This window comes from Talpa europaea (genome assembly GCF_964194135.1).
Source record: "Talpa europaea genome assembly, chromosome: 9".
In the NCBI taxonomy this organism is placed as follows: Eukaryota; Metazoa; Chordata; class Mammalia; order Eulipotyphla; family Talpidae; genus Talpa; species Talpa europaea.
Window position 1 is genome coordinate 15,033,396 of NC_140076.1, and position 27,342 is coordinate 15,060,737.

At 57.2% G+C, this 27,342-nt stretch overlaps 1 protein-coding gene across 4 annotated transcripts in view; it reads left to right on the forward strand.

Moving 5' to 3' along the window:
• Nucleotides 1-607: 607 nt before the first annotated feature.
• The window catches only part of RPS6KA1 (ribosomal protein S6 kinase A1), a gene marked incomplete at its 5' end in the record, with an annotated part of 32,668 nt that continues 5,933 nt past the window's right edge, over nucleotides 608-27,342 (forward strand). Inside the window, 17 exons of one of the 4 annotated variants that reach the window (XM_084241526.1) lie at nucleotides 608-670; nucleotides 6,943-6,987; nucleotides 15,215-15,331; nucleotides 15,587-15,668; nucleotides 17,299-17,379; nucleotides 17,545-17,624; nucleotides 18,620-18,726; nucleotides 19,412-19,449; nucleotides 19,793-19,935; nucleotides 20,327-20,397; nucleotides 20,688-20,776; nucleotides 21,746-21,810; nucleotides 21,986-22,088; nucleotides 23,511-23,641; nucleotides 24,671-24,796; nucleotides 24,962-25,051; nucleotides 25,413-25,571. In XM_084241526.1, the coding sequence (XP_084097652.1) occupies nucleotides 608-670; nucleotides 6,943-6,987; nucleotides 15,215-15,331; nucleotides 15,587-15,668; nucleotides 17,299-17,379; nucleotides 17,545-17,624; nucleotides 18,620-18,726; nucleotides 19,412-19,449; nucleotides 19,793-19,935; nucleotides 20,327-20,397; nucleotides 20,688-20,776; nucleotides 21,746-21,810; nucleotides 21,986-22,088; nucleotides 23,511-23,641; nucleotides 24,671-24,796; nucleotides 24,962-25,051; nucleotides 25,413-25,571 (1,590 nt within the window). Of the gene's footprint in view, nucleotides 671-6,942; nucleotides 6,988-12,575; nucleotides 12,636-14,260; nucleotides 14,396-15,214; nucleotides 15,332-15,586; nucleotides 15,669-17,298; nucleotides 17,380-17,544; nucleotides 17,625-18,619; nucleotides 18,727-19,411; nucleotides 19,450-19,792; nucleotides 19,936-20,326; nucleotides 20,398-20,687; nucleotides 20,777-21,745; nucleotides 21,811-21,985; nucleotides 22,089-23,510; nucleotides 23,642-24,670; nucleotides 24,797-24,961; nucleotides 25,052-25,412; nucleotides 25,572-27,342 lie in introns of those variants that run through there. The other 3 variants (XM_084241527.1, XM_084241528.1, XM_084241525.1) reach the window with 3 other exon arrangements.

Consider the following 27,342-nt stretch of genomic DNA (forward strand, 5'->3'; position numbering starts at 1 on the left):
GGGAGTGGGCCCAGGCTCCATTCAAGTCTCAATCAGGTCAGACCCGGGACGTTCAGTGTGGGGGCATGTTGTGGGGTGGGAGGGCGCTGGGTCGAGAGAACTGGGGCTTCCCTCCTACTTGATGGAGAAGGCGCAACTGGGCAGCGATTCCAAACAAGCTTAAGGGGTACAGCGGCGCGGGGGCGAGGGGCGGGGGAGGGGAGCCAGGTTTGGGAGGCAGGAGCAGGAGGGCCTCTTCTGGGCGGGCCGAAGGGCAGCCAGGGGCTCCGGGTGGGGGCGGGGCCAGCGCCCGCGCTGCGCGGGGTCGGGGGTCCGCGCCGGGAACGCCGCGCGCCGGGGGCGGGGCGGGGCGGGGCGGGGCTTCGGCGGGCGGGCGGGGCTTCGGCGGGCCCGCCCCTCGCCCAGGTAGCCAATGGGCGCGGCGGCGCCGGGTGACGGAGCGAGCCGAAGTGCGAGTGCCCCGGCGGCGGCGGCGCGGGCGGCCCAGCCGGAGCGCGAGGGTCTCCGGGGGGCGTGGGGCGCGGGCGCGCGGAGCCGGGACCCCGGGACCCGGGAGGCGGCGCGACCCGGGCCGCGGGAGGAGCGCGGGAGGCCCGGCGGCGGCGCGATGCCGCTCGCCCAGCTCAAGGAGCCCTGGCCGCTCATGGAGCTGGTGCCGCTGGACCCGGAGGTGAGCGGCGGGCGGGAGCGGCGCCGGCCCTGGACCGTCCTGGCCCCCGGGGCGGGCCCCGCGGCAGCCCGGCGGCGCCCTCGAGGGCGCGGGTGCCCCCCGATCTCGTGCCCTCTCGGGCAGCACCCCCCGCGCCCCGAGTGCGTGCGCCGGGGACAGCCTGCCGGCCCCAGGAGCCCCCAGCCGGGAGCGGGGTCCCGCGGGGCGCCGAGAGAGGACCCCTTTTGTCCAAGCGCACAGGACTGTGCCGGGAGCTGTCGGAGCGTCGCCATCGGCCGGACAGGCAGGGCCGGGGCTAGATGCCTGCTGCAAGAGGCAGGACGGGTCCCGGGCCCCCACTTCTTGACCCCCCCCAGGGCCCTACTCCGAAAGCTCCCCGCTTCCCCGCTGTCCACCCCGGGAGGATTGACCCTCTTGGCGGTTGTGGAACATGGGGTGACACTGCCTGTCTGGGGCCATAACGCTTGATTTTCTTTGCCCCAAGGCTAGTGCCAGAAACCTGTGTCCCCTCCTCCTAGGCTGTGGAAAGAGTGGGGGGAAAGCCCCTCAGACTGTGAAGATTATTATTAGGGGTGTGGAAAGGGGGGAGGACCTTGGTTTCTGCCTCCCTTCTTGTCCCCACTCCCAAAGGATGGGCTGGGCCCCTGAGGAGTTTGGCCTCTGCCAGCCAAGCTTCTCCCTAGAGCAGCTCCTCTCCGCCCCCGGCGGGTCCCAGCGCGCAGTAGGCCAGCTCTTCCTGTGCACTTTGATCCTCAGGGTCAAGGTCAAGCCCGTGGATGGGCAGGTCCCAAACTTTCCCCGTAGCTTCTTGCTGGGAAGGAGGCAGGTGGTACTCCCTTTCCAGGGGGAGGGGCTCTGTGCAGGGAGGGTAATGGAGCCCTCAGTGAGCCTGGGCACCAGGGTGGTTTTCTCCTGCCTAGGTCTCCTCCTCTGCCTTCTCCTGCCAGGGGCAGCCATGAAGAGCCCTGCCTCTCTGGGCCATAGGCCGAGATCAGAGGGAGGACCTCGGGTCCCCAGCACCTGGGGTGTGCTGCCCCTTTAAAGGGACGGTCATGGCAACACTGGCTATTGGAGGGTGGGCGCGGCAGGATTAGGTAACCAACCTGAAGGCGCAATTTGGAGTAAATTGCTCTGGGATCCTTGCCATGGGGTTTTTACGGGCCCTGCTAGCTTCGCCTTCGGAGGAGGTTCTCTCGCTGACTCACCCTCCGAGGTGAGGAACACTGCCCTCTGCAGCCCCTGTCTCCCCTTCCCCCTTAGGACTGGGGCACAAGGGCCAGAGGTGGGGGTGGGGGTGGCTCAGAGGTGATTTCCTTTGCCTGGCACGCCTCTGCCACTTAGGCCTCCCTGGAGGAAGGTTGACTGGGAGAGGCCAGGGAGGGACCTAACCGAAGGACTCACCTTGGGTTATATTAATAGGGAGGGCTCAATGCACAGTCCAGGGCAGGGCACTACTTCTTCCTGCTTCCCTTTGGGGTGTCCTGGGGGTAGGGACTAGCTTAACCAAAGGGCCAGGTTTAAATGGGAAACTCAGCTCAGTTTTGAACACTACTGCACCGGAACTGAAAGGAGAAAACTGGCTTATTTTCCAGCATTAAGGGGGACTGTGATTTCTCCATGAGCTTCACCCCAGAAACCTTGTGCGACCCTCAGTTAGTCCTTAGCCTCTTTAGACCTCTGTTTCTATAGTGGCCAGGGCTGGCTTTCAATCTCTGCTTCCTGGGGCCGTAAGAGTTCAAAACCCTGGGCACATGCTGCCCATCCCCCACCCCCACCCCTCGGAGGTGCCAGGTGACTGGGTGTTATTGTTTGGGTAACAGGAACCATGGGGCAGGCAGGTTGGGCTGCTCTCACTGGAGAACAGGGCCTCGCTGTTCTTAGCCCAGGTGACATGTAAGCGATACAGCGACCTGACCTGCAGGTATAGGCGCTGCTGCTGGCTCCTGACTGGGAAGGAGGCACGCAAGGGACTGGTGGGGCCTTTGGCAGAGGCCTGGGATCTGGACTGCCGTGCCCTCCCCATGAGGCTTCTGAAAATGGGCTGCTGGGAGGCAGGGCTTGGCCCAGGGTGTGGCCCAGGTGGAGTAAAACCATTGAAAGTGAGGGTGAGGACTCTGCTGAGCCTTCCTCCTGGCACTGCTGGAGCACTGCCTTGTCCCCAGGCCTAGCCCTACTGTGTACAGAGCTTTGTTCTGTGCCACCACCCGGTTTCACCTATGTCACCTATTAAAATAATTCTTAAAACAACCTCTCAACTTAGGGATTAGTACCCCCATTTTCAGATGGGACAACTGAACTCAGAGGGTGCCGGCCTGTGAGTTTAATGTGAAAGCCAGGATTGGAACCCAGACCTCTCACTGTGCTGTCTTCCGCCACATGGGGGGAGGCTGCAGAAGGGGTAAGGGCTGGGAGCAAACTGGCTCAGGTGCAAGGTGCTCCAAGAGAGGCTCCGGATGTTGGCACACTCTCCTCGTCCCACGGGGCCCCTGTCCAGCCTTTCCCGAGGGCTGGTGGTGCCAGCCGGCCCTGGCACCTGGCCCCCAGCCTCCAGCAGTGTGATGATTGCCAGTGCTGGGCTCTGAACCCAGCTCCTGGGGCTGCTTCCTGCCTGTGGGGCCTGTGCTGGCTTTGTCCATCTGCTGCCCTTCCCAAGACGAGCTGCTTGTGTGGGAAGTCAGGTCTCCTGTTAGGACCATTTCTGACCTTTGGGGAGGGGCAGAGGCCTGGTGCCCCTGAGCAGCTGCCCCGTGAGGAGAGCTTGAGGAAAGAAGGAGAGCAGGTCTCTGTGCTCTTAACACAAAGGACCCCTTCTGTGCCAGACTTTTTAGACAGATTGAGTTGAGTCCTTCATTCAGTGTCCTGCAGTTAATCATTCATTCATTCATTCACTCAGTAAATATTTATTGAGCACTTATGGGACAAGTACTATTCCAAGAAACAGGGTGTAACTGTGAATAAGACAGACCTGCCTGCATGGTACCGATGAGAAAACTGGGTCCAGAGAAGTGAGGTGACGAACCCAAGGTCGGAGTGGGTGTCTGGGAGCCTGGCTGAGCAGCCATGTCTCATGGCTACAGAGCTGTGTTCTTTCTGTCATCCATGCAGCAGCCAGGCACCGGGGGCGGATGAGCACTGCCTTCCCAGACCCAAACTCTGGGGGAGGTCACTTGTGGCCATCTGTGTACTCCCAGGCCTTTGCTCAGGGCTGCCCACTCCTCACTGGAGACTTTGTGCTTCAGCTTTTGCAGACTTGGGTTTCTGTGAGGTTGGCACCCAGACTTGAGGCAGTCAAACGGGGACCGTGGGGTCCCGTGAATCATCCAGACCTCTGCTCAGTAAACCCATACCTCTGGGTACATGCACCTCCTCATCCCCTCCCTCAGCAGGGATTTAACCTGAAGCCTTGTAACTTGTGTTCTGGCCCCATGTCTGTCACCTGCTAGTCTGAGGGACCTCAGGTGAGTCCCTTAATTTTCTGAGCCTTGTCTGAAAATGAATGTTAAAGAACCTGCTCTGGCCTCCTTGCTCTCTGCTGAGTTGGCTTTCACTTCATAACCGTGTTACACTGTGAGCTGGGTCCCAAGGAGAGGGTGTGGACAAGCGTGTCTCCTTCCAGAGTCAGCCTGCAGGTTGCTGGGCACTGTGGGAGGCAGAAGAGGGAGGAAAGACCTTGAGGCTGTTTGGACAAAGGAGGTGACATTGGAATGGAGTCGTGCAAGAAGACCAGGAGTTTGTCAGCAACTGGAAGGATTTTCTTAGTAGAAGGACGACGTGACGCTGTTCAGGGGCTCAGGTTGCTCAGGTTAGCTCCAGATAGGGCCTCGTTGGTTGTGGATCAGTTACGTCTCAGGTGAATGTCTTTATAGGCACCGTTTTATTTGCTTCTTGCAACCACCTGATGAGGTACGTTACTTTTATCCCACTTCACAGATGAGGAAACTGGGACCCTAAGAAATGAAGTCACCTTCTCAGGGTCATTCAGGTGGTAGAAGCCAGAATGGGAACCTGTGAGGTCAGCTTCCAGAACCCACATTCTTGTCTTGGAGGTTCCAGCAGGGGAGCGCAACTTCTCTTAAACTTTTTTAAAAAAGATTTATTTATTTATGCATGCAAGAGCTGGGGTACAGGCCAGAGATGTGGGGGGGGGGGTGAGAGGGTTCACCAGAGACAGAGTGGGGAACAGAACAGGCAGATCTACTGAAATACACTGCTGAGGGGAGCAGCGGGCAAGGCAGGAGAGGTCTGCTGCGCCATGTGGGTAGCTCCCTGGCTGGGGATTGAACTTGTGCTACAGTGGCTACTGATGGCTTCATAGTGCTGAGACTCAACCCCATTGTGTCACCAGGGGGTGACTTTTATCTAGTTTTTTTTTTTTTTTTTTTTATAGAGGCATGTTTTATTTATTTATTTATTTATTTTATTTGTTTGTTTTGTTTATACATGCACTGGGTACAGTCAGAAGCGCGGGAGGGTGAGAGAATTCACCAGATCCAGAGCGGGGAGCAGAGCAGGCAGAAGGACCGAAGTACACTGCTGAGGGGAGCAGCGGGTGGCAGGAGAGGTCTGCGCACCATGTGGGATCCTCCTCCGGTGGCCGGGGAGCAGCCGGGGATCGAACCGGCGCCACAGAGGCCGCAGGCAGCTTCGCAACCCAGCGCTCAACCGCTGCGCCACCGGGGAGGCCCTGACTTTTATCTAAAGCCATGGCAGTGCTTGGGGCTTGGGCATGGAAGGTTCTCGCTGCGGGGCGAGTGGAGGAGACAGTGGGTCACTCAAGAGCAAGGATCACAGTTGGGTTTAGGAGGGGTGAGGCTTCTCGTGGGCTGGCTTCGGCAGGGGGCGGTCGTGTAGGCTGTTGTCACCTGTGGGAATAAGAGCAAGAGTCTAGAACGCTGGGTGAGGCAGAACTCAAATCTACAATTGCATTGCATCTCCCCCCCCAACCTGGCCCTAATATGGCAGCCTTTCCCCAGGCTGCTGGGAGATGATTGAGTAGCTGTGTGTGTGGTGAGGGGACTGCAGGACACTGGCTCCTGGGGAGGATTCGGGATGTTGGAGGGGCCTGGGTGCAGGGTGTCCTGGGGGTGCGGGGGCGAGGGGGGTGCCTGCTCGGGCAGGGAGATTATGTAATGGGTAGAGCACAGCTGTGCCTGCTGCTGCAAGCAATGGCACAGCTGTCCCATGGACCCAGCCCCTGGCTCCAGAGCCCTGAGCCATCTAGGCTGGGCTTGCGTGGCTGTCAGGGACCGTCTGCTGCCCCACACACCAGCAGCCGGGTGGGTCCAGCTCCTTCCAGCTTCCCAAAGCCCAGACGGAGTAGGCCGCTCAGGAAAGGGGTGCGTTTGAACAGTGCCCATCTGAGGCGCAGTCTTGAGCTGGAAGAGGCAGCAGTGCCCAGAGGTGGGCTCCCGGCCCCTCCCCCGCATGTAACTCCTCGGCTGTGGTGGGGGCAGCTCTTCAGCTGGCCTTTTCAGAGAGCTCCTGCTCGTCAGAGGCCAGATTTTGAATCCCACTGATCAGTTGTATGACCTTAGGTGCCATCACCAGGCCCCCTCAGTCTCTCCCTCTGACAAATGGGGACTGGTTGCCCCCCACCCAGGTCCTAAGGATTTAATGGTGCCACAGATGTGAGTCACTGAGCCCATGCCTGGCATGTGGCAGGGGCGCGGGAGAAAACAGCGGTTAGCACCAAGCCCTGGCCTCTGCCCTCTCAGGAAGGACAGGCCTGTGTGTAGATAGTCCCTGTAGTGTGACAGGCGGCACAGTGAAGGGGCATGGTGGTGATTCTGCCTGGCAAGGGTGAGGGAGCGCCAGGGCAGGGCCTCCGCCATGTCTGGGCTGGACACTTGCCCAGGCTTGGTCTCCTTCCATCCTCACAGCAACTCTGGGAGGTGGGTGTGATGACCCCCGTGTTGCCCATTGGGAAACAGGCCTCTTGTTGGTCAGTTGGCTCAGAGTCACAGTTTGCCTCTAGTCCTTTTCTTCTTCCTGGGAGATGCTGTTTGCCGGACAGAGCAGGAGAGAGGGAGGGTCAGGAAATGCTCTGCTGGGGTTTTGAGGGGCTATGCAGGAGGCTCCATATTTGTCCCTTCACTGGAAAGTGAAAGTTGAGGGGACTCACCCAGAACTCCCACCTCCATGGCCCCCAAGTTGTTGGGGGCAACCACGGCTGGGGGGTGAGGGCTGGGAAGGGTTCCCTCAGGGTCTGGCTTTGCTTTGTCCCACACTGGTAAGTTCTGACAATGTTCCCCAATCTACCTTTTCTTTTCCAGAATGGACAGGCCTCGGGCGAAGAAGCTGGACTTCAGCCATCCAAGGTGAGACCCAGGACTGCCTTCTTGAGCTGAGAATGGGGCGGGACAATTTGCGTGGCCATGAAGGAAGAAGGAGGTCTGAGTGTAAAGGCCCTGGCCTCTTGGCCTTTTGCCCAGCTCAGCCTTCCTGCCCTGGTCCCCTGTCATCCTCAAGGCAATCCTATGCATAGAGATCGCTTCCTCCAACCTTCCTGTTTATCAGGTGAGGGCACTGTGGCCCACAAAGGGTCAGGAGCAAAATCCAGGCTGGAACTGTGGTTGCCGGTCTCCCACGCCAGACCGTGCTGCTGGCCTATCTGCTCCTGTAGGCCGGTGTGAAGAGAGGCTGAAGGAGTGAGGGAGAGCTCAGGTCGGCCATGCTGCTCTCCTCTGCAGGACTGGGCCTGAAGAGGGGCTCTCTCTGCCTCCCCTGGGCTCCTCCCTGTGGTCCCTTTCCTCCCCATGGCTGGTTTTGTGCGTTGACGAAAGGGCCTGACTGACTGTTACAAGCTTCGGTGCATCCTGGTTCCCCCGGTTCAGGACTGGCTCATCTCTAGGTGGAGAAGGATGACACCCAGTTCAGTTCTTGAGAACCTTAGGTCACAGAGCTGCTGCCTGGAGCTTTGGAGGCTGCCTGGGCAGGACAGAGCCGGGCTCTGACTGTGGCGCAGACCTGGTTCAAGTCCCGGCTCTCCCTGCCCATCGAACGTGAAGCTTTTCAAACTTGAGTCTTGCCTTATGTGAAAGGCAGGGAGATGGTGCCGGCCTTACAGGAGTGATGTGAGGACAGATGAGGTAGTAGCGGCCTGACATGTAGCACTTCAGCACCAGCAGTGTGAACTGCTCAGCTCCACTTCCTTCCGGGGCCTCACCCTCCAGGCTGGGGTCCTCCTGGGCGCCAGGGCTGCCATAAACTCGACCTTTGAAATACACCCAGGTCTGGTCCTGTTGTTTACCTGGACTCAGCCTCCTTGGATAAGGGGGTCACGCCTGTTCCCTCCTCTGTTGGTTACCCTGGCAACCGTGGGCCAGCAGGCTCAGTGGTGTGGACTGGGCCCTCGGTGTGTCTTGGCCCATGTCTGGAGAATCTTCTCTCACAAGTAGCTGCCTTGGCTGCCTTGGAACACAGTGAAGGGCTGTAGGCTTCCACGAAAGAACTGGGATATTCAGATCTTGGGGCTGAGGTTCTGGGGGCCTGCCAGGGAGCTTGCAGCTCTGGGGGAGTTGGTAATGATTACGTTTCTCACCTAAAGCACTGGAGGGGATGCTTGGGACAGGACCGGAGCTCACCCAGGCAGGTAACCAACATTGGGTCCCCACTCTATGACTCCTGCTCTCGGGTAGAGGGTCCTGGGGTGAGAAAGGAGACAGGGCTGGAGATGGGTGGTGAGGGAGAGCCTCAATGCCACACTAAGGAAGAGAAAGGGCTTAACCCTTACCTGGCACCACATCAGAGCTTGGCATTTGGTTCTTACTGCCCCCCTTGGAGGGAGAGATTGGTATCGACCTCAGCTGACAAATGAGGACACTCATTTGTCTCATAGCTAGTGGGCAATGGGGGCAGCTTTTGCTTGGCCCAGAACCCACACTCCTCACAGCCCAGGGAACATGGAATGCTGAAAAGGAGGACCCCCGCAATGCCACCAAAATCCCAGAATCCACTTCTGGGCTCAGCACCCCAGAGGGTACACAGCCTGAGGTCAGCACAGCATCATGGAGTGCAGTGGGATAAGCTGCCTGCGGGCCCTGGGCTCCAGCAGACTTTCTGTACACCCTGCTGGGGTCTGGGAGAGCCCAGAATAAAGGAAGCATCCCCACCCTCAGTCTTGGGGAGAGAGTGGAAACAGGAAAGCTGTGTGGTGGGTGCCGTGATGGGGGAGAATGCAGCTGTGGGCACGTAGAACTGCCACTCTGCGCCGGGTCCCACGTTGGACAGAGAAATACACCACCTTCCAGGTGCCCGCATTTCTCAGTGGCATCTGAGCGCAGGGCTGAAGGGACAGACGGATGGCCGCCGCTGACTGTTCCGGGGGTCAGAAGAGTCAGGGTGGGCTTTGGGGCACCAGGCCTTCTCCCCTGCAGAGTGGGCATTTGGCTGGGCCTCAGCGGGCAGGTTGTGAACAGAGAGGGAAGTGGCCCTTCCAGGTGGAGAAGGGGCAGGAAGGGGAACTGGGGAGTCAGCTGTTCTAGGTTTGGAATCAACCCCTTTTTCTTCTTGGCCTTCTTGCCTGGACCAGTGCTTTGCCCCTCTGAGGCTCAGATTCTTTCTTTCTTTCTTTCTTTCTTTCTTTCTTTCTTTCTTTCTTTCTTTCTTTCTTTCTTTCTTTCTTTCTTTCTTTCTTTCTTTCTTTCTTTCTTTCTTTCTTTCCTTCCTTCCTTCCTTCCTTCCTTCCTTCCTTCCTTCCTTCCTTCCTTCCTTCCTTCCTTCCTTCCTTCCTTCCTTCCTTCCTTCCTTCCTTCCTTCCTTCCTTCCTTCTTTCTTTCCTTCTTTCCTTCTTTCCTTCCTTCTTTCCCTCCTTTCCCTCCTTTCCCTCCTTTCCCTCCTTTCCCTCCTTTCCCTCCTTTCTTTCTTTTCTTTCTTTTTAAAATTTATTTATTTATTTATACAAGCACTGGGTACAGTCAGAAGCGCGGGAGGGTGAGAGGATTCACCAGAGCCAGAGCGGGGAGCAGAGCAGGCAGAAGGACCGAAGTACACTGCTGAGGGGAGCAGCGGGCGGCAGGAGAGGTCTGCGCGCCATGTGGGACCCTCCTCCGGTGGCCGGGGATCGAACTGGTGCTGCAGAGGCTGCGGGCAGCCTCGCAGCCCAGTGCTCAACCGCTGCGCCACTGAGAAGGCCCTCAGATTCTTTCTTGCATTAGAACAGCGTCCACCTCTCAAGGCCACCCAGATGAGGGAATGTGATGCCTAGAAAGCAAAGGCTCCTGCAAGATTGGTGTTTAATGCATGTTTATTTTACTCATTTCGGGCAGAAGGGGGAGTGGGCTTTAGCAGCCATGGCGTGGGGAGCTGGTCCAGAGCTGCCTGGACCCTCTCAGCCCCAAGCCACCTGGGACCCTTAGGCACACTGGGGCTCATTCACCCTCCCTCCCTTCCTGGGGTGGACTGGGCACCCCAGGCACCCCTCCCCCAGCTATCTCCGGAGCTGGACCCCTTTGAAGCGCCTGCAGGTCTATTTTGAGAGCTGAGTGTCTGCCCCCTCCCCTCCTCTCTTCCTGTTTATGAAACCCTGATCCCTCCGGATCCCTCATGCTCCCCTGGCTGGAGCTCAGGCAGGATGTGACTTTGGACTTTGGGGAGCCTTGGGCATCTCAGGTGTTGGGGGAGTGGCCCTTGGCCAGGGTAGGCCAACCCACCCTCCCAGCACCTGGGCCCCCGTGGCTGGGCTCTGTCCCTTCTGCCTGCCCAGAGGAGACCCCTGGACAGTAAGTCTTCCCAGCTAATCCAAGGAGAAGTTCTGTTTACAATGTTCCCTTGTCTCTGTGGCCCATTTTGCTTCTAGAAACAACCTTTTGAGGGTGGAGTATCTGGTTTTAACCTCAGTTTTACAGAGGAGAAAACTAAGGCTCAGGTAGGAGATTTGCCTGGGAACACTCAACTTAGTAAGTGGACGGTTCTTAACTTTCTACCCTGGATCTTTCCCTGCCTCAGCCTCTTGCTCACATTGGTGGCTCTCCACGAACTCTTTTTTGCCTCCTCTCTGCTGACTCCTTTTCATCTTTAGGGTCCATTTGCATGGCCCCTCTCTGGAAGGTCTTCTTGAGCCCACGGGGCAGATATGACCTTCTCTGGGCATCCATGATTGAGGAGGGACAGTGGTGTTTAGTTAGTGTGGACTTATTTGGTGGGGGTCTAGACCAGAGCTAGCCTTAACGTGTGCGCCTCCCGTGCCTGCTTCCTGGATTGGGGGCGCAGCAGGGAGCTGGTGGCTATGCGCGATGTCCAAAGTCCTTGCAGGGAAGGCAAGAATGAAATGCTCAAGAATGTAGGCTTTGGACACAAATGGAGTGGCTCTTTCCTCTTCTAGCTGGGTGGCCTTGGGCAAGTCATTTTCTCACTTTCCACATATCTGAAAATGGGGTGATATCTCCTTCCTTGGAGCTGAAGCACAGGGCCCGGCAGAATCCACATCAGCCAAGGTTGAAGGAACAGATGGTTCTGTGCGCGAAGTTCAGGAGACACAACGTTATCACTCATGCCTGTCCAGGCCTAGTGACCCCCTCCAGGGTGTCGAAGGACTGTGGACCCCTCCTCACCTGCCCAGAGGCATGCTGGGAGACCTTTCTGGAGACATCTGTTCCACTAGAGGGGGCAGTGCCTGAGGGAACCTGCAGATGCTGCCCGCTGGAGAAGGGGAAGTTGCTAACCTGGTCTGTTAGGGATTTGGCAGGTGGGTTTGGTTGCAGCTGGTAGAAGGAGGTGGGGGTGGGGGTGGGGACCCTGGGGCCAGGGATTAGTCTTGGTTGGGTAGGTGGGGGTCTCAGGGCTTCTCTCCCAGCTGCCTTTGGGAGGAAGTAAAAAAAGAGGAAGTATCTATAGGGGAATAGGGCAGGGACTGAGGGATGTGGGCTGGTGCCTGTGCTCCCCCCTCCTGCCGCCAGAGGAGGCCTCCACACACCCTCCAGTGAGGGCACTTCTGAGACTGTTTCCTTCCTGTACCCTGCTTGCCACAGAGTCTTCCTCTCCTGAGGGACTCAAAGACTGGGGGACTGATCTGACCCTGGACCTAAGAATTTTAGGATTCCTGGGGCTGCCCCAGCCTCTAGACCCTGCTTGTGGAAGTAGGGGTATGGTAAGAGGCCTCTGACTAAAGAGTACCTTTCACACTCCCTGTAGCCATCACCACACTGCTCCAAGAGGCCTGTGAGGACGGGAAGGGGAAGTCCGTGTGCACATGGGGGGTGTGTTTCCACACAGGGGATGTCTGTGGACAGGGTTTCCGATCACTGGCTATGTGTTTTCGTCTGTGTGTCAGTTCCTGTGGGTGTGCTGGTGTGAGCGATAAGCTGAGGCCACGTGGAAAGGGGTTGGGCCTGGTCAGGAACCCCAGCCCCAGATCCTACTCCTCTCAGACCTCAGTGAGGGCCTTGCTAGATTCTTGCCCCCCTCACCCTCTCAGGGTCCTGGACGGGCAGACTTATTCAGGGCAGAACTGAGCTTGGTGGTGCCTGCTCTATGGGCCGCCATTTTGGGTGGGCCCAGCCCCAGAAGGTGACAGTGAGCGAGGTCTGTGCTCTGGGCCAGGGCAGCCAGAGACTGTGACCTCCCTACCTTCTGCCCCCCATTCTCTCGGAGGGGGGTCTTTACAGGTGCTGGGAGGTCCACACTGCCACTGTCTCATCGCTTTGTGACTTCTGTCTGTGTTCCAGTCTCCAGAGGAGGATCAGAGGAGACAAGGAGGGCTCTATCCCTAGGCACCCTCCTGGAGTCATGATGTTGGGGTCTACACTGTCCCCTCCTCATCACTGGACCCATCTTCTGTCCCTCCTCCCTGCAGAGAGGGAAGTGAGAAGGGGGGTGGTTAGGGACCCTGCCTTCTGGCCAGTAAGCCCAAAAAAAGCAGAAGTAAGGGGAGTAGCGGGGCCCTCTGGCCACCACCGTGAGCCCCACCATGCAGACCCCGCCAGATCTCCCCAGGGTTGAGAGAGACTTGGCCCCCTGTCCCAGAAAGGTGAGCAGAGGGCTGGCCTGCCTCCAGGTCTGTCAGCAGGACTCTGGGCTTGGGGGTGGCTCTGTCCCCTGGGGTTTCCGGGCGACTGCTTCTGTCTCCAGGGAGTTGCTTGTTGTCAGAGGCAGACAGAGTGTCAGACCTCAGAGTGTAGTGGGTAGGATTGCTGTGTGGCCACAGCCCACCCCAGCCCCTCTTGCAGCCTGGCTTTCTGCCTGTCCCACCCAGGGGTCGTGCTCAGGGGCCTGAGCATTTTGTGGCTGTTACATGCAGCCCTTTACCTGTCAGGCAGGGTCCCCTGAAGTTGGGACTGTGTCTCTGAGGGTCAAACTTGGAGTGGGAAGTCTCCGGACTGATGCTACTACTGAGGGAGGGGGCGTGCTGGGTGGACAGGAAATGGCTCTGGCTGACTTGCTTGCCCACCCTTTCCTGCACTTGAGGCTTGCTGACCCAGGCCAGGCAGTAACCAGGGAAAGGACTTGGGTTCCAGTCAGCTTTGCCACTGGTTTTCTTTTCACTGTCCTCTGGCCTCAGTTTCCTGTTCTCGAAATGGGGATAACAACTTTTGAGACGTTTGAACCAGAGGCAAAGCCCGCAGATTGCACTCAGGAGATGTCCCTCTCAACCTAGCCCCCTCAGGCCCTTGCAGAGGAAGAAAATCCCAGAATATTGGAAGACCTCAGAGACAGGTCTGCTGCAGACACTGGGCTGCCCTCCCAGGGACTGAGGTTTCACAGGCAATGTCCCCTCACCTCTTTCCCAGCCTCAGGCAGGTCAGCAGGAACCCAGAATTCTGCCCACAAGTCCAGGCCTGACCCCCCTTTCCTGCCCGTGTGTCTGCCTGGATACCTGCCAGCCTCCTGGGGCCTTGCTGACGCTGGCTTTCTTCTGACCACCGGCCTGTGTTGTCGGGCTCCTGCCTCTGTCTTCACGTCACGAATGTCTGCCTTCACCTATCGGGTGCTTGTCATGCGCTGAGTGTCTGTTGGGTTCATGTCACCTTCTGTCTCTGCCTGTTGAGTATGTGTCCCCATCTGCCTCTGCCTGTTGGGTCCCCATCTGCTTCTGCCTGTTGGATGCAACCCCCATCTGCCTCTGCCTGTTGGGTATGAGTCTGACCACTCTGCCTGTTAGCTTTGTGTCCACTCCTGCCTCCATTTTTGGGTGTATGTCCTCAGCTGTCTCTGCCTGTTGGGTCTGTACACCCTCCTGCCTCTGCCTGTTGGATGTCCCCCTTTATCTGTCTTCACCTGTTGGGCGCCTGCCCCAGCATGTTGGGTGTCCTTCTTTATCTGCCTCAACATGTTAGGCTCCCCTCTCCCCTGCCGGGCACCTATTTACTCCTCAGCAGCTGGGATGGCAAGGGACTTTCCCTTTGTAGCCTGCGGAGGGTTGGGGGAGGGCCTGAGGGCAGCCCTCAGGCAACTGTGGGGGGGGAGAGAGAGGAAGGGAACAGAGGTGAGGGTGTAGGCCTGAAGCTGGGAAACCACAGGCCCTGAGTGATTGGTGGCCCCGGGCTGGGCCCTGCCCCCTCCCTTACCCTGCACATCCGCCTTGGGCCTGGCCACCTCCGCAGCAGCCCTGGACGCTGCCTGCTCCTGCCATGGTGCCTTGGCCCTGCCGGGCGGATGGAGCAGAATCCAAAGCCGCCCCGTCTGCGGCTCTGGGCCCTGCTCCCCTGGCTACCCAGGAAGCAGAGGCCCAGGATCGGCCAGACCACCCTGACTCCCCCTGGCCTTGGCTCTGGCCCCAGGCAGGACTCGGTGAGTGTGCCCAGATGTTGGGTCCTGGCTATGCAGTGGCCCTTGAAGCAGGTGCCTGGGCAACCAGTTGGCCTAGGCTAGCACTGGACTCTGCTAGCCTGGACCAGCCATGCTGGGTGACTGGACCCTGCCCAGACTTGCTTCCCAGGGAAGTGAGGAGACACTTCTCAGTCACAGGCTCCAGGGCACCGAGACAGGCAGACAGGAGGGAGGACAGAGGGGTTCTCGACAACTAGGGCCTGCAAGGAGCTTCTAGTAGACATGTATGAGGGAACTTTGGAGGGTGGCTCAGAGTCTGACCTTAGCTCCTACCCACCCAGACCCGGCATTGGCTGGGTTGGTGGGGGAGTCCCCGGTGACTCTTGTGTCCCTGTGTGACTGAGCTCCATCTCCTGGCAAGAAAGATCCCGTCATCCATCCTGATGAAAAACAAAAGCCGAACTTTATCTCCCCAGAATAAGAACAGACTCTACTTCCTATTGTGGCAAAACTAAACCCTTTGCAGCGGGGGAGGGGAGCCCCACAGAGGAGCCTGGGGTAGGTCTGTGGGTATCATCCCCAACCTGGGCTTGGCTCGGCCTTGTCCTGCTTGCTCATCCCTCTGTGCCTGACCAGGCAGGAGCAGGAAGAGCAAAGGGAGCAGCACCATCCCTGACCTCTGAGGCCCTTTTGGTATTGACCTTGGAGGCTGGCCTGTCAGGGTAGCTGTCTGTTGGGCCTGTCTGCAGAGGTCTGGTGGGAGTGGACTTGGGTGGGGGGACTTGCCCCTTGCTGGCCTGGTTGGGGTCCTCCATGCCCACCAGCTCTATCCCTCCCTAGGATGAGGGTGTCCTCAAGGAGATCTCCATCACGCACCACGTCAAGGCTGGCTCTGAGAAGGCTGACCCATCCCATTTTGAGCTCCTCAAGGTTCTGGGTCAAGGATCCTTTGGCAAAGTAAGTCCTGAGCCCACAGCTGGACAGGCAGCATACAAGTGGGGGTGAAGGGCAATCTTGGGACCTGAAGGATCAGAGGGCAAGGGTTGATGGGTCTGTGGGAGGAGGGGAGGTCAGCTTGGCACACAGAAATGGCACAAGGTCAACTCAGGGCTCAGGGAAGTTAGAGGTTGGCCTGGGACTAAGGATGACAGCCAGGAGGCTCAGCGCACTCCCCAGCTTCTCCCCATTTTCCCTCCCCTGCTGCCTTCCCAGGTCTTCCTGGTACGGAAGGTCACCCGGCCTGACAATGGGCACCTGTATGCCATGAAGGTACTGAAGAAGGCAACACTGAAAGGTGAGTAGGGGGCCCCTCCCCGCACAGAACCCAGGCTGGGCATGGGATTGAGGGAGTCAGCCCAGCTCTTAAGGGTCTGGGGTCTGTGGAGGCAGTAGCCTCATCTCCAGGGGCACCTGGTCTCAAGGTAGAGAAACAGGCCTGTTCTGAGCTGCCCCTTACCCCCAACCCTGCATGATGGTGACAGCAAGGTCCAGTCCAAGGATTAAGCCCACCCACCCAACTCCCAAGCAAATGCCAACCATAGTTGAAAGTAAATTTCTGGAAGGAGGTGGTAGGCACAGTGTTGGTCCTGGGGGTCCTTGAGTATTAGGCAGCTGCTTGGTTGGGTGGATGCTCTGTCAGCAGACTTTCCTGATGTGGAGGAGTCTGAGGGAAACCTCAGGGAGGATGGCGTGAGGGAAGAGGCAGGGAACCCAGGAGGCAGCTGGACAGGGGGAGAAGGTGACTAGACAGCCACAGGGATGGATGGCAGAGAGGTCCTGAAGGAGGATGAGCCCAGGCCTGGAATTTCTGTACTCATCAAGGGTGTGAAGGTGCTTGGTGGTGGGCTTTGGGCAACTCTTTGATCAGCTTGGGAACCAGTGCAGCCACTGCCAGGTGGAGCAGGCCCTGGCTGGGGTGAGGTGGGAGTCAGCAGTGTCAGCCTTGGGGGTGTGAGGCATCTGTGGCCCATGAACTGTCTGTGGGGTGACATAACTAGTGCCCTGAGGTTGGCCTGGTAGGTTGGCCCAGGGAGGGATGGAGAGAGGCTAGAAAGACTCAGTCCTGCTGGGAAGGCCTGGGGGATGGGGGTTTGTGGAGAGGCTGAGCAGACCCACAGAGTAGAGCAGTCAGTGTGTGACAGGACCCCAGGGACCATGGCCTGCGGCAGCACAGGGTGTCACCATTTGAACGGTGCTTTCAAGGATGAGTGGAGGAAAGCTCCCCAGCAAGGAGGAATTGCCTGCCTGAGCAAAAGTGTGGGGGTGGTTTGGAAAGATGAAGTGCACTTGGGAAGCAGGACTAGGATTGTTAACTTCAGTTTGGCCCCTGCTGGGTCTGGGAAGGGAATCAGAAATTTAAATAAAGGGAAAAATGTGTCTAAAGGAGGAAGCGCAGCCCTGTCCGTGGCCTAACTCAACCTAGCAGGTTAGAGAGGACTCTCAGGGGAGGTGGAGCCTGAAATGAGTCAAAGGAGAACCTGCTGTGATCAGAATGACCTAGGGACTTTTTTTCTTTAAAAAAGATAAAAGTGGGTAGGGTGGGGGGCAGGCAGTGCTTGCTCAGACGCATGAGTGAATTTTAGAGCCAAGGAATCTGCCTTTCTGACGAGCACCCCGGGTCACTGCCCTCACCACTTTGGATTGGGGATGTTTCTGCAAATGGAGGGTGGGCGGGTGTCGACCTCCTAGGGCAGCCCCAGGGGCAAAGGCTGAGCATGGGCGAGGAACAGGCTGCTCGCGCTGGCAAGACTGAATGACCCTCCATGGGGCTTGTGGGAGACAGGGCTAGGAAGATGGGCAGTGTGCTGAGGGTCCAGCCCTGGGCACTGCCATGAGGGGTGAGGAGAAAGTGGACAGAGAGCCCTGCTCAGCCAGGCCCCGGGGTGTCTGTGTTGGGTGGGTGACCACCTTTCTCCTCTGGCCAGTGCGTGACCGCGTGCGGACCAAGATGGAGAGAGACATTCTGGCCGATGTAAACCACCCATTTGTGGTGAAACTGCACTATGGTGAGACACAGACCCTCCCTAAGCACCCACTCCTTGCCAGCCTTTGCTTCTCCCTGGTGGGGGCCGCTGCCCCACCACCCACCTGGCAGGTTAGGGTTGCTGGGGGCAGCGGGGCAGGGCTTCGGGCCCAACTGGCTGCATTATGGCCTTTTCCCCTTCCCCCAGCCTTCCAGACAGAAGGCAAACTCTATCTTATTCTGGACTTTCTGCGAGGTGGGGACCTCTTCACACGGCTATCTAAAGAGGTAAGCTGACACCCCAGTGCCAGGAGCCCCTGGATGGAACTGGGGGGACAGTGAGGTCTACCATTCTATGAAGAGCATGTTCAGTGTGTCCTGGACCTTCAACCACGGGAGCTAGCCTTGCAGTCCTGACCCAGGAAATACACCCACCCTGGTCACAGCCCACACCCTAGCAAAGCCCCTGAGTGTGTCCCCATGATGGGCCACAGAGGACCAGGTCCTGGGTCTGATGCCAGCTTGATTCCAGGAGATGAGGGTGGCTTTGACGTCTCCGTTCTTCCAGCACGGCCCTAGGCAGGGCGATGAGGATGGGGAGAAGCCCAGGGCCACCCAGAAAGCTAGATGCTTTAACATCATGTTGCAAAGGATTTGAGTCAGATATACAAATGGGACTATTTGGTAGTACAAGCCAAATTTTAAAAGAGCACCAATTTTTAGAAATCTTTAAAATGTTATTTCAATTTTGAATAGGTCATACATTTACATGATTGAAAAGAAAAATAGTCATTGAGAAGTTTTCCTCCTACCCCAACCCCCTCCACCCCCAGTACTGGTTTCTTGTCTAAACTTCCCATATTTTGCAGATACAAACTAATCTCCCCACCTTCTTACATAAAAAGTAGGATTTTATATATACTGTTCTGTACCTTGCTTTTTGCAAGATAGGTTATCTTAAAGATGGATCCATCTCAGAACCTGGAGACCTCCTTGTTGAAGGTCATGGCTGTGTAATATTCTGTTATTGTTGTTTGGGGAGAGGCAGTGGATTCTGGTTATCTGCTGTTTGATGCTTTGAGCTGTTTCCAGCTTTTTGCTATTTCCCAACAATACCACAGTGAGTGACTTGTATTTTAGTCACTTTGTATTTTAAATCCCTTTGTAAAGAGAAGGGCATTGGTACGGGATCTCTAAGGCTGTTCCCCAAGGTGGGCCCTCTGGACCAGGAAGTTGCTGCTGACTGCCCAGTGCCCCAGCGACACCACTCCCGCCTGTTGCAGGTTATGTTCACGGAAGAGGACGTAAAGTTTTACTTGGCTGAGCTGGCTTTAGGCCTGGACCACCTGCACAGCCTGGGCATCATTTACAGAGACCTCAAGCCTGAGAAGTGAGTGAAGTCCTCAGCCCCACTCCAGCCTGCCAAGGGGGTACAGAGGCAGACCCTGAGTCTCTTCTAGGACAGGGCCACCCTGACAGATGTGGGCGTGACTCCCCTAAAAGCCCCTTCTTGAACTGTCCCATGAATGGGAGGGTGGGTGGCAGCAGGCTTGCCGTGGGGCTGTCTGATCACTATGCCTCCATACAGGTGCAGTGCCTACCTTGTGGGCTAACTTGATATGATATCTGAAATACTATCACTGAAAGTCATTCCTCGATATGGCCCTCTCTAGAATTTTCCTTAACATCTAAATAATCTCAGATGTAACCCGGGAACCAGGGCAGGTACTGGGGTGGGATGAGATCTGACTTTAGAGTTAGATCCAAATTCAGATCTTTTCCCCACTACCTACTAGCTCTGTGACCAGGGGGAGTTACTTCAGCCTCCCTGAGCTTTAGTTTCCCCACTGTTAAATAGGGCCATAATAGTACCAGCCACACACAGTTGTTTTAAGGTTTAGCAAAAAGGACAGGCAGCACCCATGTGGCACCAGCCCTGCCTCACCTCACCCACTCAGGCATCCGATGGACCTGGGCAGAGCACCTTCTTTGGGCCAGGCCCAACCCCGTGGTGTCACCAGAACTCACCAAGGGGCCACAGCTGGGGGGCCCTAACTCCTACCTCTCTATTACAGCATCCTTCTGGATGAGGAGGGCCACATCAAACTCACTGGTGAGTGGGAGACACCTGTCCCTTTGGTCACAGGGGAGGGCAGGTTGGGCTCTTAACTGTTGGGGCTGAGTACCTCAGATTGTTCTTCTTGAGAGTTTGTGCCAGGCCCTTGAAAGTGGTCAAAAGCCCAGGCCCCAGACTTGGACTGGCCTAGGTTTGAATCCCAGCTCCCCACTCTGTAGCCTTGGGTGACTAAGTTAATCTCCCTGGGCCTCAGCTTGTTCTTAAGTTTCTTGGAGGTGATGCCCTCAGGCCTCTGGGCTGGGGGTGGGGTGGAGCTGCAGGGGTTGGTGGTGAGCGAGGCAGGGCATCCTGAAGTGTCCTCTTACCCTCCCTGCCACAGATTTCGGTCTGAGCAAGGAGGCCATTGACCACGAGAAGAAGGCTTATTCCTTCTGCGGGACGGTGGAGTACATGGCCCCTGAAGTCGTCAACCGCCAGGGCCATACCCACAGTGCGGACTGGTGGTCCTATGGGGTGTTGATGGTAAGCGCCCAGGCCAGGGTAAAGTATCAGGGCCAGGCCTTTGGCCTCAGTTTCATGTGTACAGTGAGTGGGGCTTCCCTCCTCCCCTCTCGCAGCTGAACTGACTTCACCATCCACTCAGCTCAGACCCTTCCTTGGAAGGGCCCCATGGCTGGCTCCACCTGAGGGGGAAGGTAGGGACCCAGCCTCTCCCAGCCTCTGATCCCTAGTGCTGCTCTGAGGGGTGTTGTTGACAGAGGCGAGGGACAGGCACAAGTCTTGCTCCAGGTGGACTTGGGCCTCCAGCAGGCCTGCAAAAGTCCTGGGAATGGAGCCGAGCGGCCTGAGCAGGAGGAGGCAGGGAGCGTGGGAGTCAGGGACCAGAGCCTGAATAGACCCTTGTCCTCTGCAGTTTGAGATGCTGACGGGCTCCCTGCCCTTCCAGGGGAAGGACCGGAAGGAGACCATGACAATGATTCTGAAGTAAGCACCAGCCCTGCCCTGACACCTCAGGGCCTCCCTCCGTCCACAATCTCAGTTTGGGGGCCAGAGTAATACCCTGTACCTGCCTCAGATGCCTCCATTAATATATTATGCCTTCCAGGGCTCCCTTTCATCCCCCAGGGCTGTGGGAGGGACCCCTGAAGTCTTTGGGAGGTGAGTGAGTAGATGACTTGTCTGGACTGAGCTGGAAGCTAGACTGGGTGAGGGAGGAGGGGAGATGGGCCTCTGGGGTGGGGCTCAGCCCTCATGAGACCCGCGGGCTATTTCAGGGCAAAGCTAGGCATGCCCCAGTTTCTGAGCACGGAAGCCCAGAGCCTCCTGCGGGCCCTGTTCAAGCGGAATCCTGCCAACCGGCTCGGTAAGCAGCCCCAGCCCAGGGGCGGGGAGTGGGGTACAGCTGCAGCCTAGGCCATGAGGCCACATCTGGGACTGAAAGGGGCTGTTGTCCTTTGTGTGGGCAGACAATGCCGCCGGCCACCCTGATTTCTGGCTCCATGTGTGGTGTTTGGGGCAGGGGGGTGACCTGTGTGTGGAGGGGGAAGGCAGGAACTGAGTCATTCCTACTCCCCCTGGGGACAAGGACAGAGGCCCCCACACAGCTCCACTGCCAAGGCTGCTGGCATGAGAGAGCGTGAGCTCTGGAGTCACAAGCCTCAGGTCCCAGTCTCCACCCCGTGTCAGGTCCCTGTGGCCTGGCACCCAGAGGTCCCCCCATGAATACTTGTCGGATGGATGAGTGCACGGTGAGCTGAGTGACAGTGGGCCTCACCTCCGGCAACACAGGAGGTGAGGATTTCCAGCTAGCTCGCAGGGCATGTGGAGTAGGTGAAGTCACATGAGCCTAGTACATGAGCCTGCTCAGTATGTATTGGCTCTGGGCCCCCAGGGGCACCGGGACTGTGACCAGCTTTGTAAGGTCCAGTCCAGGTCCCCGGGATCCAGTGAAGTGAGAGCCTGTTCGTGGTGTCAAGGGCAAGGGGATAAGACAGCAGAGATGAGACACAGGTTGGGGGTAGGGGGTACCTTACAGGTCTCAGAACAGGTCTTCCCCTGTCCTGACCACGTGGCTTTGGTAGATGGCCTCACCTTCTCCCATGAGGACACTGGCACTTGAGCATAAGGGGCTCCAGCAAGTGGAAAATGCTGAATGGACAGTAGGCTTTGGGGTGATGGCTGGGTGGCTTTGGGGCACCTGAGTCCAACCTCTTCCTCCTCGTTCTGAGTGGACTGCTCTAGCTGCTGGGCCCAGACATGGGGGGGGTGCCGCTTGGCAGACAGGACGAGTGTGTGGGAGCATCCAGGGCCAACCCTGTCTGCATCCTTCTAGGCTCGGGCCCTGATGGCGCAGAGGAAATCAAACGGCACGTCTTCTACTCCACCATCGACTGGAATGTGAGTGTTGGTCTACCCCGGGCCTACCCAGGGCTCAGAGGCGTTGGGGACAGCTAGTCCTCTCCAGGGCTTTGGTTGGGTTCTGCCTGGTCTGCCTAAGTGCCAGCTCTTCTTACCTGCTCCTGCGGGCTGTTGGGGGTGTCGTGGTGACCAGAGTGCCCACTTCGCCTTGCAGAAGCTGTACCGTCGTGAGATCAAGCCACCCTTTAAGCCGGCTGTGGCTCAACCTGATGACACCTTCTACTTTGACACTGAGTTCACATCCCGCACACCCAAAGGTGCACACCCCTTGTCTGATTTGTCTTGGGCTGGTACTGGAGGGAAGCTGGGCAGTGGGGCACCCCAGAGACAACAGGGTAGCCCCAGGTGTGTGGGCAGCCAAGGGTGGGTCTTTGTCTATTGCTTTGCCTGATTCTCCTGTTCCAGAGCTCTAAGGGCTTCTTTGTGTGTGGGTGAGAGGGTGGGGGAGTGGGAGATTAAGGCCACAATAGAAGAGTCAGGACCCTGGCCCCAGGCAACTTCCAGCCCACTGGGAATACCACATACATCAGTCAGGTTCTCCCTTACATCAGGGCTAAAGAATCTGACCCAGCACAAACACGAAGTGGAGCCAGCCTGGCAGAGCAGAGGCGACAGAGCCCACAGGTCAGGGGCACTTGTGGGCACCAGCTCTGGCCTCTCTGACCGCAGGGCCTCAGGGTTCTCATCTGGAACGTGGCCGAGTCACAGATCACTCTGGGTTTTCAGTGAGGACCCAAGGGGAGGGGCTCCTGGGCGAGAGCTTGGTAGATCCTAAAATTTTGACCAGATTACTGGGGGGCATGTTAATTCTGGGATGCCCCCTGGAGAGGCAGGTCGCAGCAGAGCGGGTGCTTCTCCCACAGTGGCTTGCACACCTCCGAGGGTGGGGAGCTCAGCACTTCTCCCGCTGTGCGTCCAATCTTTATTCATTTACCTGCCAAAAATGTACAAGGGCCCTGCTGTGTGCCAGCTACTGGGGGATTGAGGGTGAACAAAATGGACCCGGGGCTCCTTCATGGGGTCCTGGTTGTAGTGGGACATGAAAATAGCTCCTGGGTTGCGTGACAAGTGCAACCTAATAGTGGTGGGGCCTGGGGAGCAGCTGCAGGCAAGGCTTCTCAGGAGATGGCATACGCCAGGCCTCCAAGGATGGACAAAGCGTGATCACCTAGTCAGGGGGAACAGCATATGTGGTGGCTCAGAGACCCCTTTAAAAAGGCTCTGAAAAGTCTGCTTGTTGCTGAGCTGTGGAGTGGGGAGAGAGAGAGCAAAGATCACAAGAACCTCAGTTGCCAGGCGAGGGAGTTGGGCTTTGTCCTGAGGGCAGAGAGGAGCATTTGGGGGGCACGGGCAGGATGGTGGGTTTGAGACGAGAACCAATCCTCTGGCTGCTCCACTGAAGTTGGACCTGAAGGGGTGGATGTGAGGCCTTATAGGGAAGGAGTAAAGTGTCTTGACCTGAGCCAGATACTGGATGTGGGAGTCTTAAGTTCTCCGCATGTCAGAGTGGGCTGGTCTAAACACTGAACAGATGGACAAACTGAGGCCTGGGGGTGGAGCAACCTTTCTCACACTCCTACCACTAGGAGGAGTCTCAAAGCCCTGTGGCCGCCCTTTGCTAGACTACCGTGGGGTCAAGGGGGCCTCCTCAGGCTCACATCCCCCTCTCACCCCTACAGACTCCCCGGGCATCCCCCCCAGCGCTGGCGCCCATCAGCTGTTCCGTGGCTTCAGCTTCGTGGCCACCGGCCTGATGGAGGACGATGGCAAGCCTCGGACCACTCAGGCACCACTGAACTCAGTGGTACAGGTGAGGAGGCAGGAGGCTGCTGCTTGGTTGTCCTTTTCCTCCTAAGAGCCACAGGGCAGAATGTCTAGAACACAGGCTTGGAGTTGGACAGCACTGGGTTCAAACCTTGATGCCGGATGAAGCCCTTTAAGCCTCCAACCACCCTGTGCCTCAGTTTCCCCATTTGTAAAATAGATGACAGCTTGGGTATTAGTTTACCAGTGCAGAAGCAGGACATTGTAGGGCCTGGAGAAGTGCTGGGGGTGCCCAGGGTGGTGGTGCTGGGGTGTCACACTGCTGCCAGGGACGAGTGGCACTCACACTTGTCGGCCATTTGTGCACTTTCCTGGCTCCTTGGGAAACTGGAACTGAGAGGCAAGAATGTAGACTCTAGAGCTGGTTATGTGGGTTCTGAGTTCACAAGATAAGGAGGGGACTGACTTTTCTGGTACCCCATACAAATGGAGGTGATGATAGAACCTTTCTCCATAGAGTTCTCGTGAGGATTAGATTTGTTAATATGTGTAAGTTAAGGCGACTGTGTAAGTTAATGTCCAACTGGGACTTCTTAGTCCAGGACAAATGCTAAACCAGATGGGATGCAAGGACAGCAGGTGTGGACCAGCACCGTCCACAGGACGTGTGTCCCCCTCGTGGAAAGTGAGGGGTGCCTGCTGTACACCAGGCCCACGGGAGCATTTTCAGTTGTTAGGGCCTCAAAGCCTGCGGTACCCCCTCAGGTGGGCTGTGACACCCCAGGAGGGCAGCCAGCACACTCTAGGTCACGGTGTCCCTCTCAGGCCTGCCAGACTTCGTGCTGTGACCATCACCTGTCTCCCCTGCCACCCTCTGGCTGCTGCGGGCAGGCTGGGAGCAGAGAACAGGGTCAGCGAATGGGTCCAGAGAGATGCAGATTTTTGCCTGAGGAGACACAGCCAACACTCCCCCAGGCCCTCTGGTCCTTGCCTGGTCTCCACTGAGCCAGGGGGACAACCATGGACCCCTGGGTGCTGGAGCAGGGGCTCAGCTCTACCTCTTGGTTTCCCGCAGCAACTCCACGGGAAGAACCTGGTTTTCAGCGATGGCTATGTGGTAAAGGAGACTATCGGTGTGGGCTCCTACTCTGTGTGCAAGCGCTGTGTCCACAAGGCCACCAACATGGAGTATGCTGTCAAGGTGGGCCTCTGAGTGTGGCTCGGCTGAGGCTGCTGGCGGGGAGGGGAGGTGCCTGAGGTTCTGGGTGGGTGAAGAGTGTGACCAGGCCCTGTGGTATGGACTCCGGGACAGGGATCGCTTCTACTGTCTGTCCCCCTGACAGCCACATGCACCCTATTCCCTCAGGTCATTGACAAGAGCAAGCGGGACCCCTCAGAAGAGATTGAAATTCTTTTGCGGTACGGGCAGCACCCCAACATCATCACTCTGAAAGATGTGAGTGGGCTTCTTGACTGGGGTGAGGACTGGGTACTGCAGTGTAGGAACTGGCTCAGGGCCGCGATTTCTTCCACACTGACCCTCGCCCCCTGCTCATGGGGAGGGGAGGCTCTCAGCTCCTCCTGCCCGACTGCGCCCCCCGGGCCCTCCACTTCAGCCTTGGAATTTCCTCCATCAGTGCCAGCATCCTCCTGTCTAGGGATGATGGGCCCAGAGAGATGCAAGCCCTGCCGGGGCCACCCAGCACAAGCAGAATGCACGCTCCAGGCTCGTGTCTTTCTGCCTGGCCTGTGAGCTGGTGTCTGAGGGGCCCAGGCCTGGCCTGAATGGAGGGACCTGATGGTGAGGTCTCTGGCAGGTGTATGATGATGGCAAACACGTGTACCTGGTGACAGAGCTGATGCGAGGTGGGGAGCTGCTGGACAAGATTCTGCGGCAGAAATTCTTCTCAGAACGGGAGGCCAGCTTCGTCTTGCACACCATCAGCAAGACCGTGGAGTACCTGCACTCCCAGGGGGTGAGTCTGGAGGAGGTTACCAAGGGCATGACCCCCAGGCTGGCCTAGGCAGTGGCCATCCCAACCAGCCAGGTGAGGGAGACTAGGGTGAGTGGATAGAAGGAGGTAAGGGAGGGAGAGAGGGAGACATTGAGGCCACTTGTGAAAAGGAACATTTTTTCAGTACCTGCTAGATACCAGAACAAGGCAAGTTCTTTCCTTACATTACCCTATTGATTTTCACAAGCCTCTGAGGTAGGTGCTATTATTGGCCCACTTTACAGGTCAGAAGACTGAGGCACAGAGATGTGGTATCACTTGTCCAAAGTCATGCAGCCAGGGATGAAGGGAGCCAGAATATCAGACTGAAATTTTTGGCCAGGGAGCTGCAGATGGAGAGTGATGCTTTTTTTTTAATATATAGATTTATTTTTATTTATGCATATAAGAACTGGGGTGCGGGGGCCTCCACTGGTGGCGCAGTGGTTGAGCGCTGGGCTATGAAGCTGCCCTTAGCCTCTGCAGCGCCGGTTCAATCCCCGGCCGCCGGCAAGGGTCCCACATGGCACGCAGACCTCTCCTGCCACCCGCTGCTCCCCTCAACAGTGTACTTCTGTCCTTCTGCCTGTTCTTCTCCCCGCTCTGGCACTGGAAAATTCTCTCGCCCTCCTGCGCTTCTGACTGTACCCAGTGCTTGTATAAATAAATAAATAAATCTTTAAAAAAAAAAAAGGACTGGGGAGGATTCACTAGAGACAGAATGGGGAGCAGAACAAGCAGACTGACTGAAATACACAGCTGAGGGGAGCAGCGGGCAAGACAGGAGAGGTCTGCTGTGCCATGTGGGTCAACTCCCTGGCTGGGGATCAAACTTATGTTGCAGTGGCAGGCGATAGTTTGATAGCGCTGAGACTTAACCCCTGTGCCACTGGGGAGGCTCGTAAAGCCTTCCTTTTTAATGCCACTGACTTGAAGAGGTCAGTTCTGTGGAATATCCCCCTTTTGGAATTTGCCTGTTTGCTTCCTCATGACATCATCTAAATTGTTTCTCTGTGGCCTATATTTCCTGTAAACTGCCAGGCGCTGCAGAGCCTTTATTAGATTCTGCATCATATTCTTTGGGGGAGCAGGGAGTCCCAGAATGGGAGGTGCAGTGTGCTTCCTGTGGCCCCAAATCCAAGCACACAGACTGTGCACCCCTGCCAGTAGGTACCTTCTGGGGGTGGTAGGGTGGGGAGGTGGGGGTGGTGGACCTGATAGAATATTGTAAATGTGCTCACCAGCCTTTCACATAATGGTTTCATCTTTCTAGAACCTTTGCCTGAATCAGTTATTTCATTTGCAAAAATGGTAATGTCTGATTCTAATTTATTAGTGGGGCTTCTTTTTTTCATTTTTTTTTTTATGCGGACAAGAACTGGGGTAAAGGCCAGAGCAGTAGGGGATGAGAGGATTCACCAGAGACAGAGTGGGGAACAGAACAGGCGGATCGACTGAAATACACTGCTGAGGGGAGCAGTGGGCGAGACAGGAGAGGTCTGCTGCGCCATGTGGGTTAGCTCTCTGGCCGGGGATCGAACTCATGTTGCAGTGGCTGGTGATAGCTTGATAGTGCTGAGACTTTAACCCCTGTGCCACCAGGGAGGTCCTATTAGTGGGAGTTCTTTGTGGGGAAAAAAAAAAGGAACTTGACCTCGCAACCAGAGCTTCAGTGGTTACCACAGGTACTTTTAATGGCCAGGTTTGAAGTGGCTTTGGTTTTTGAAATGGCCAGTGCAAATAGAGTAGTAGA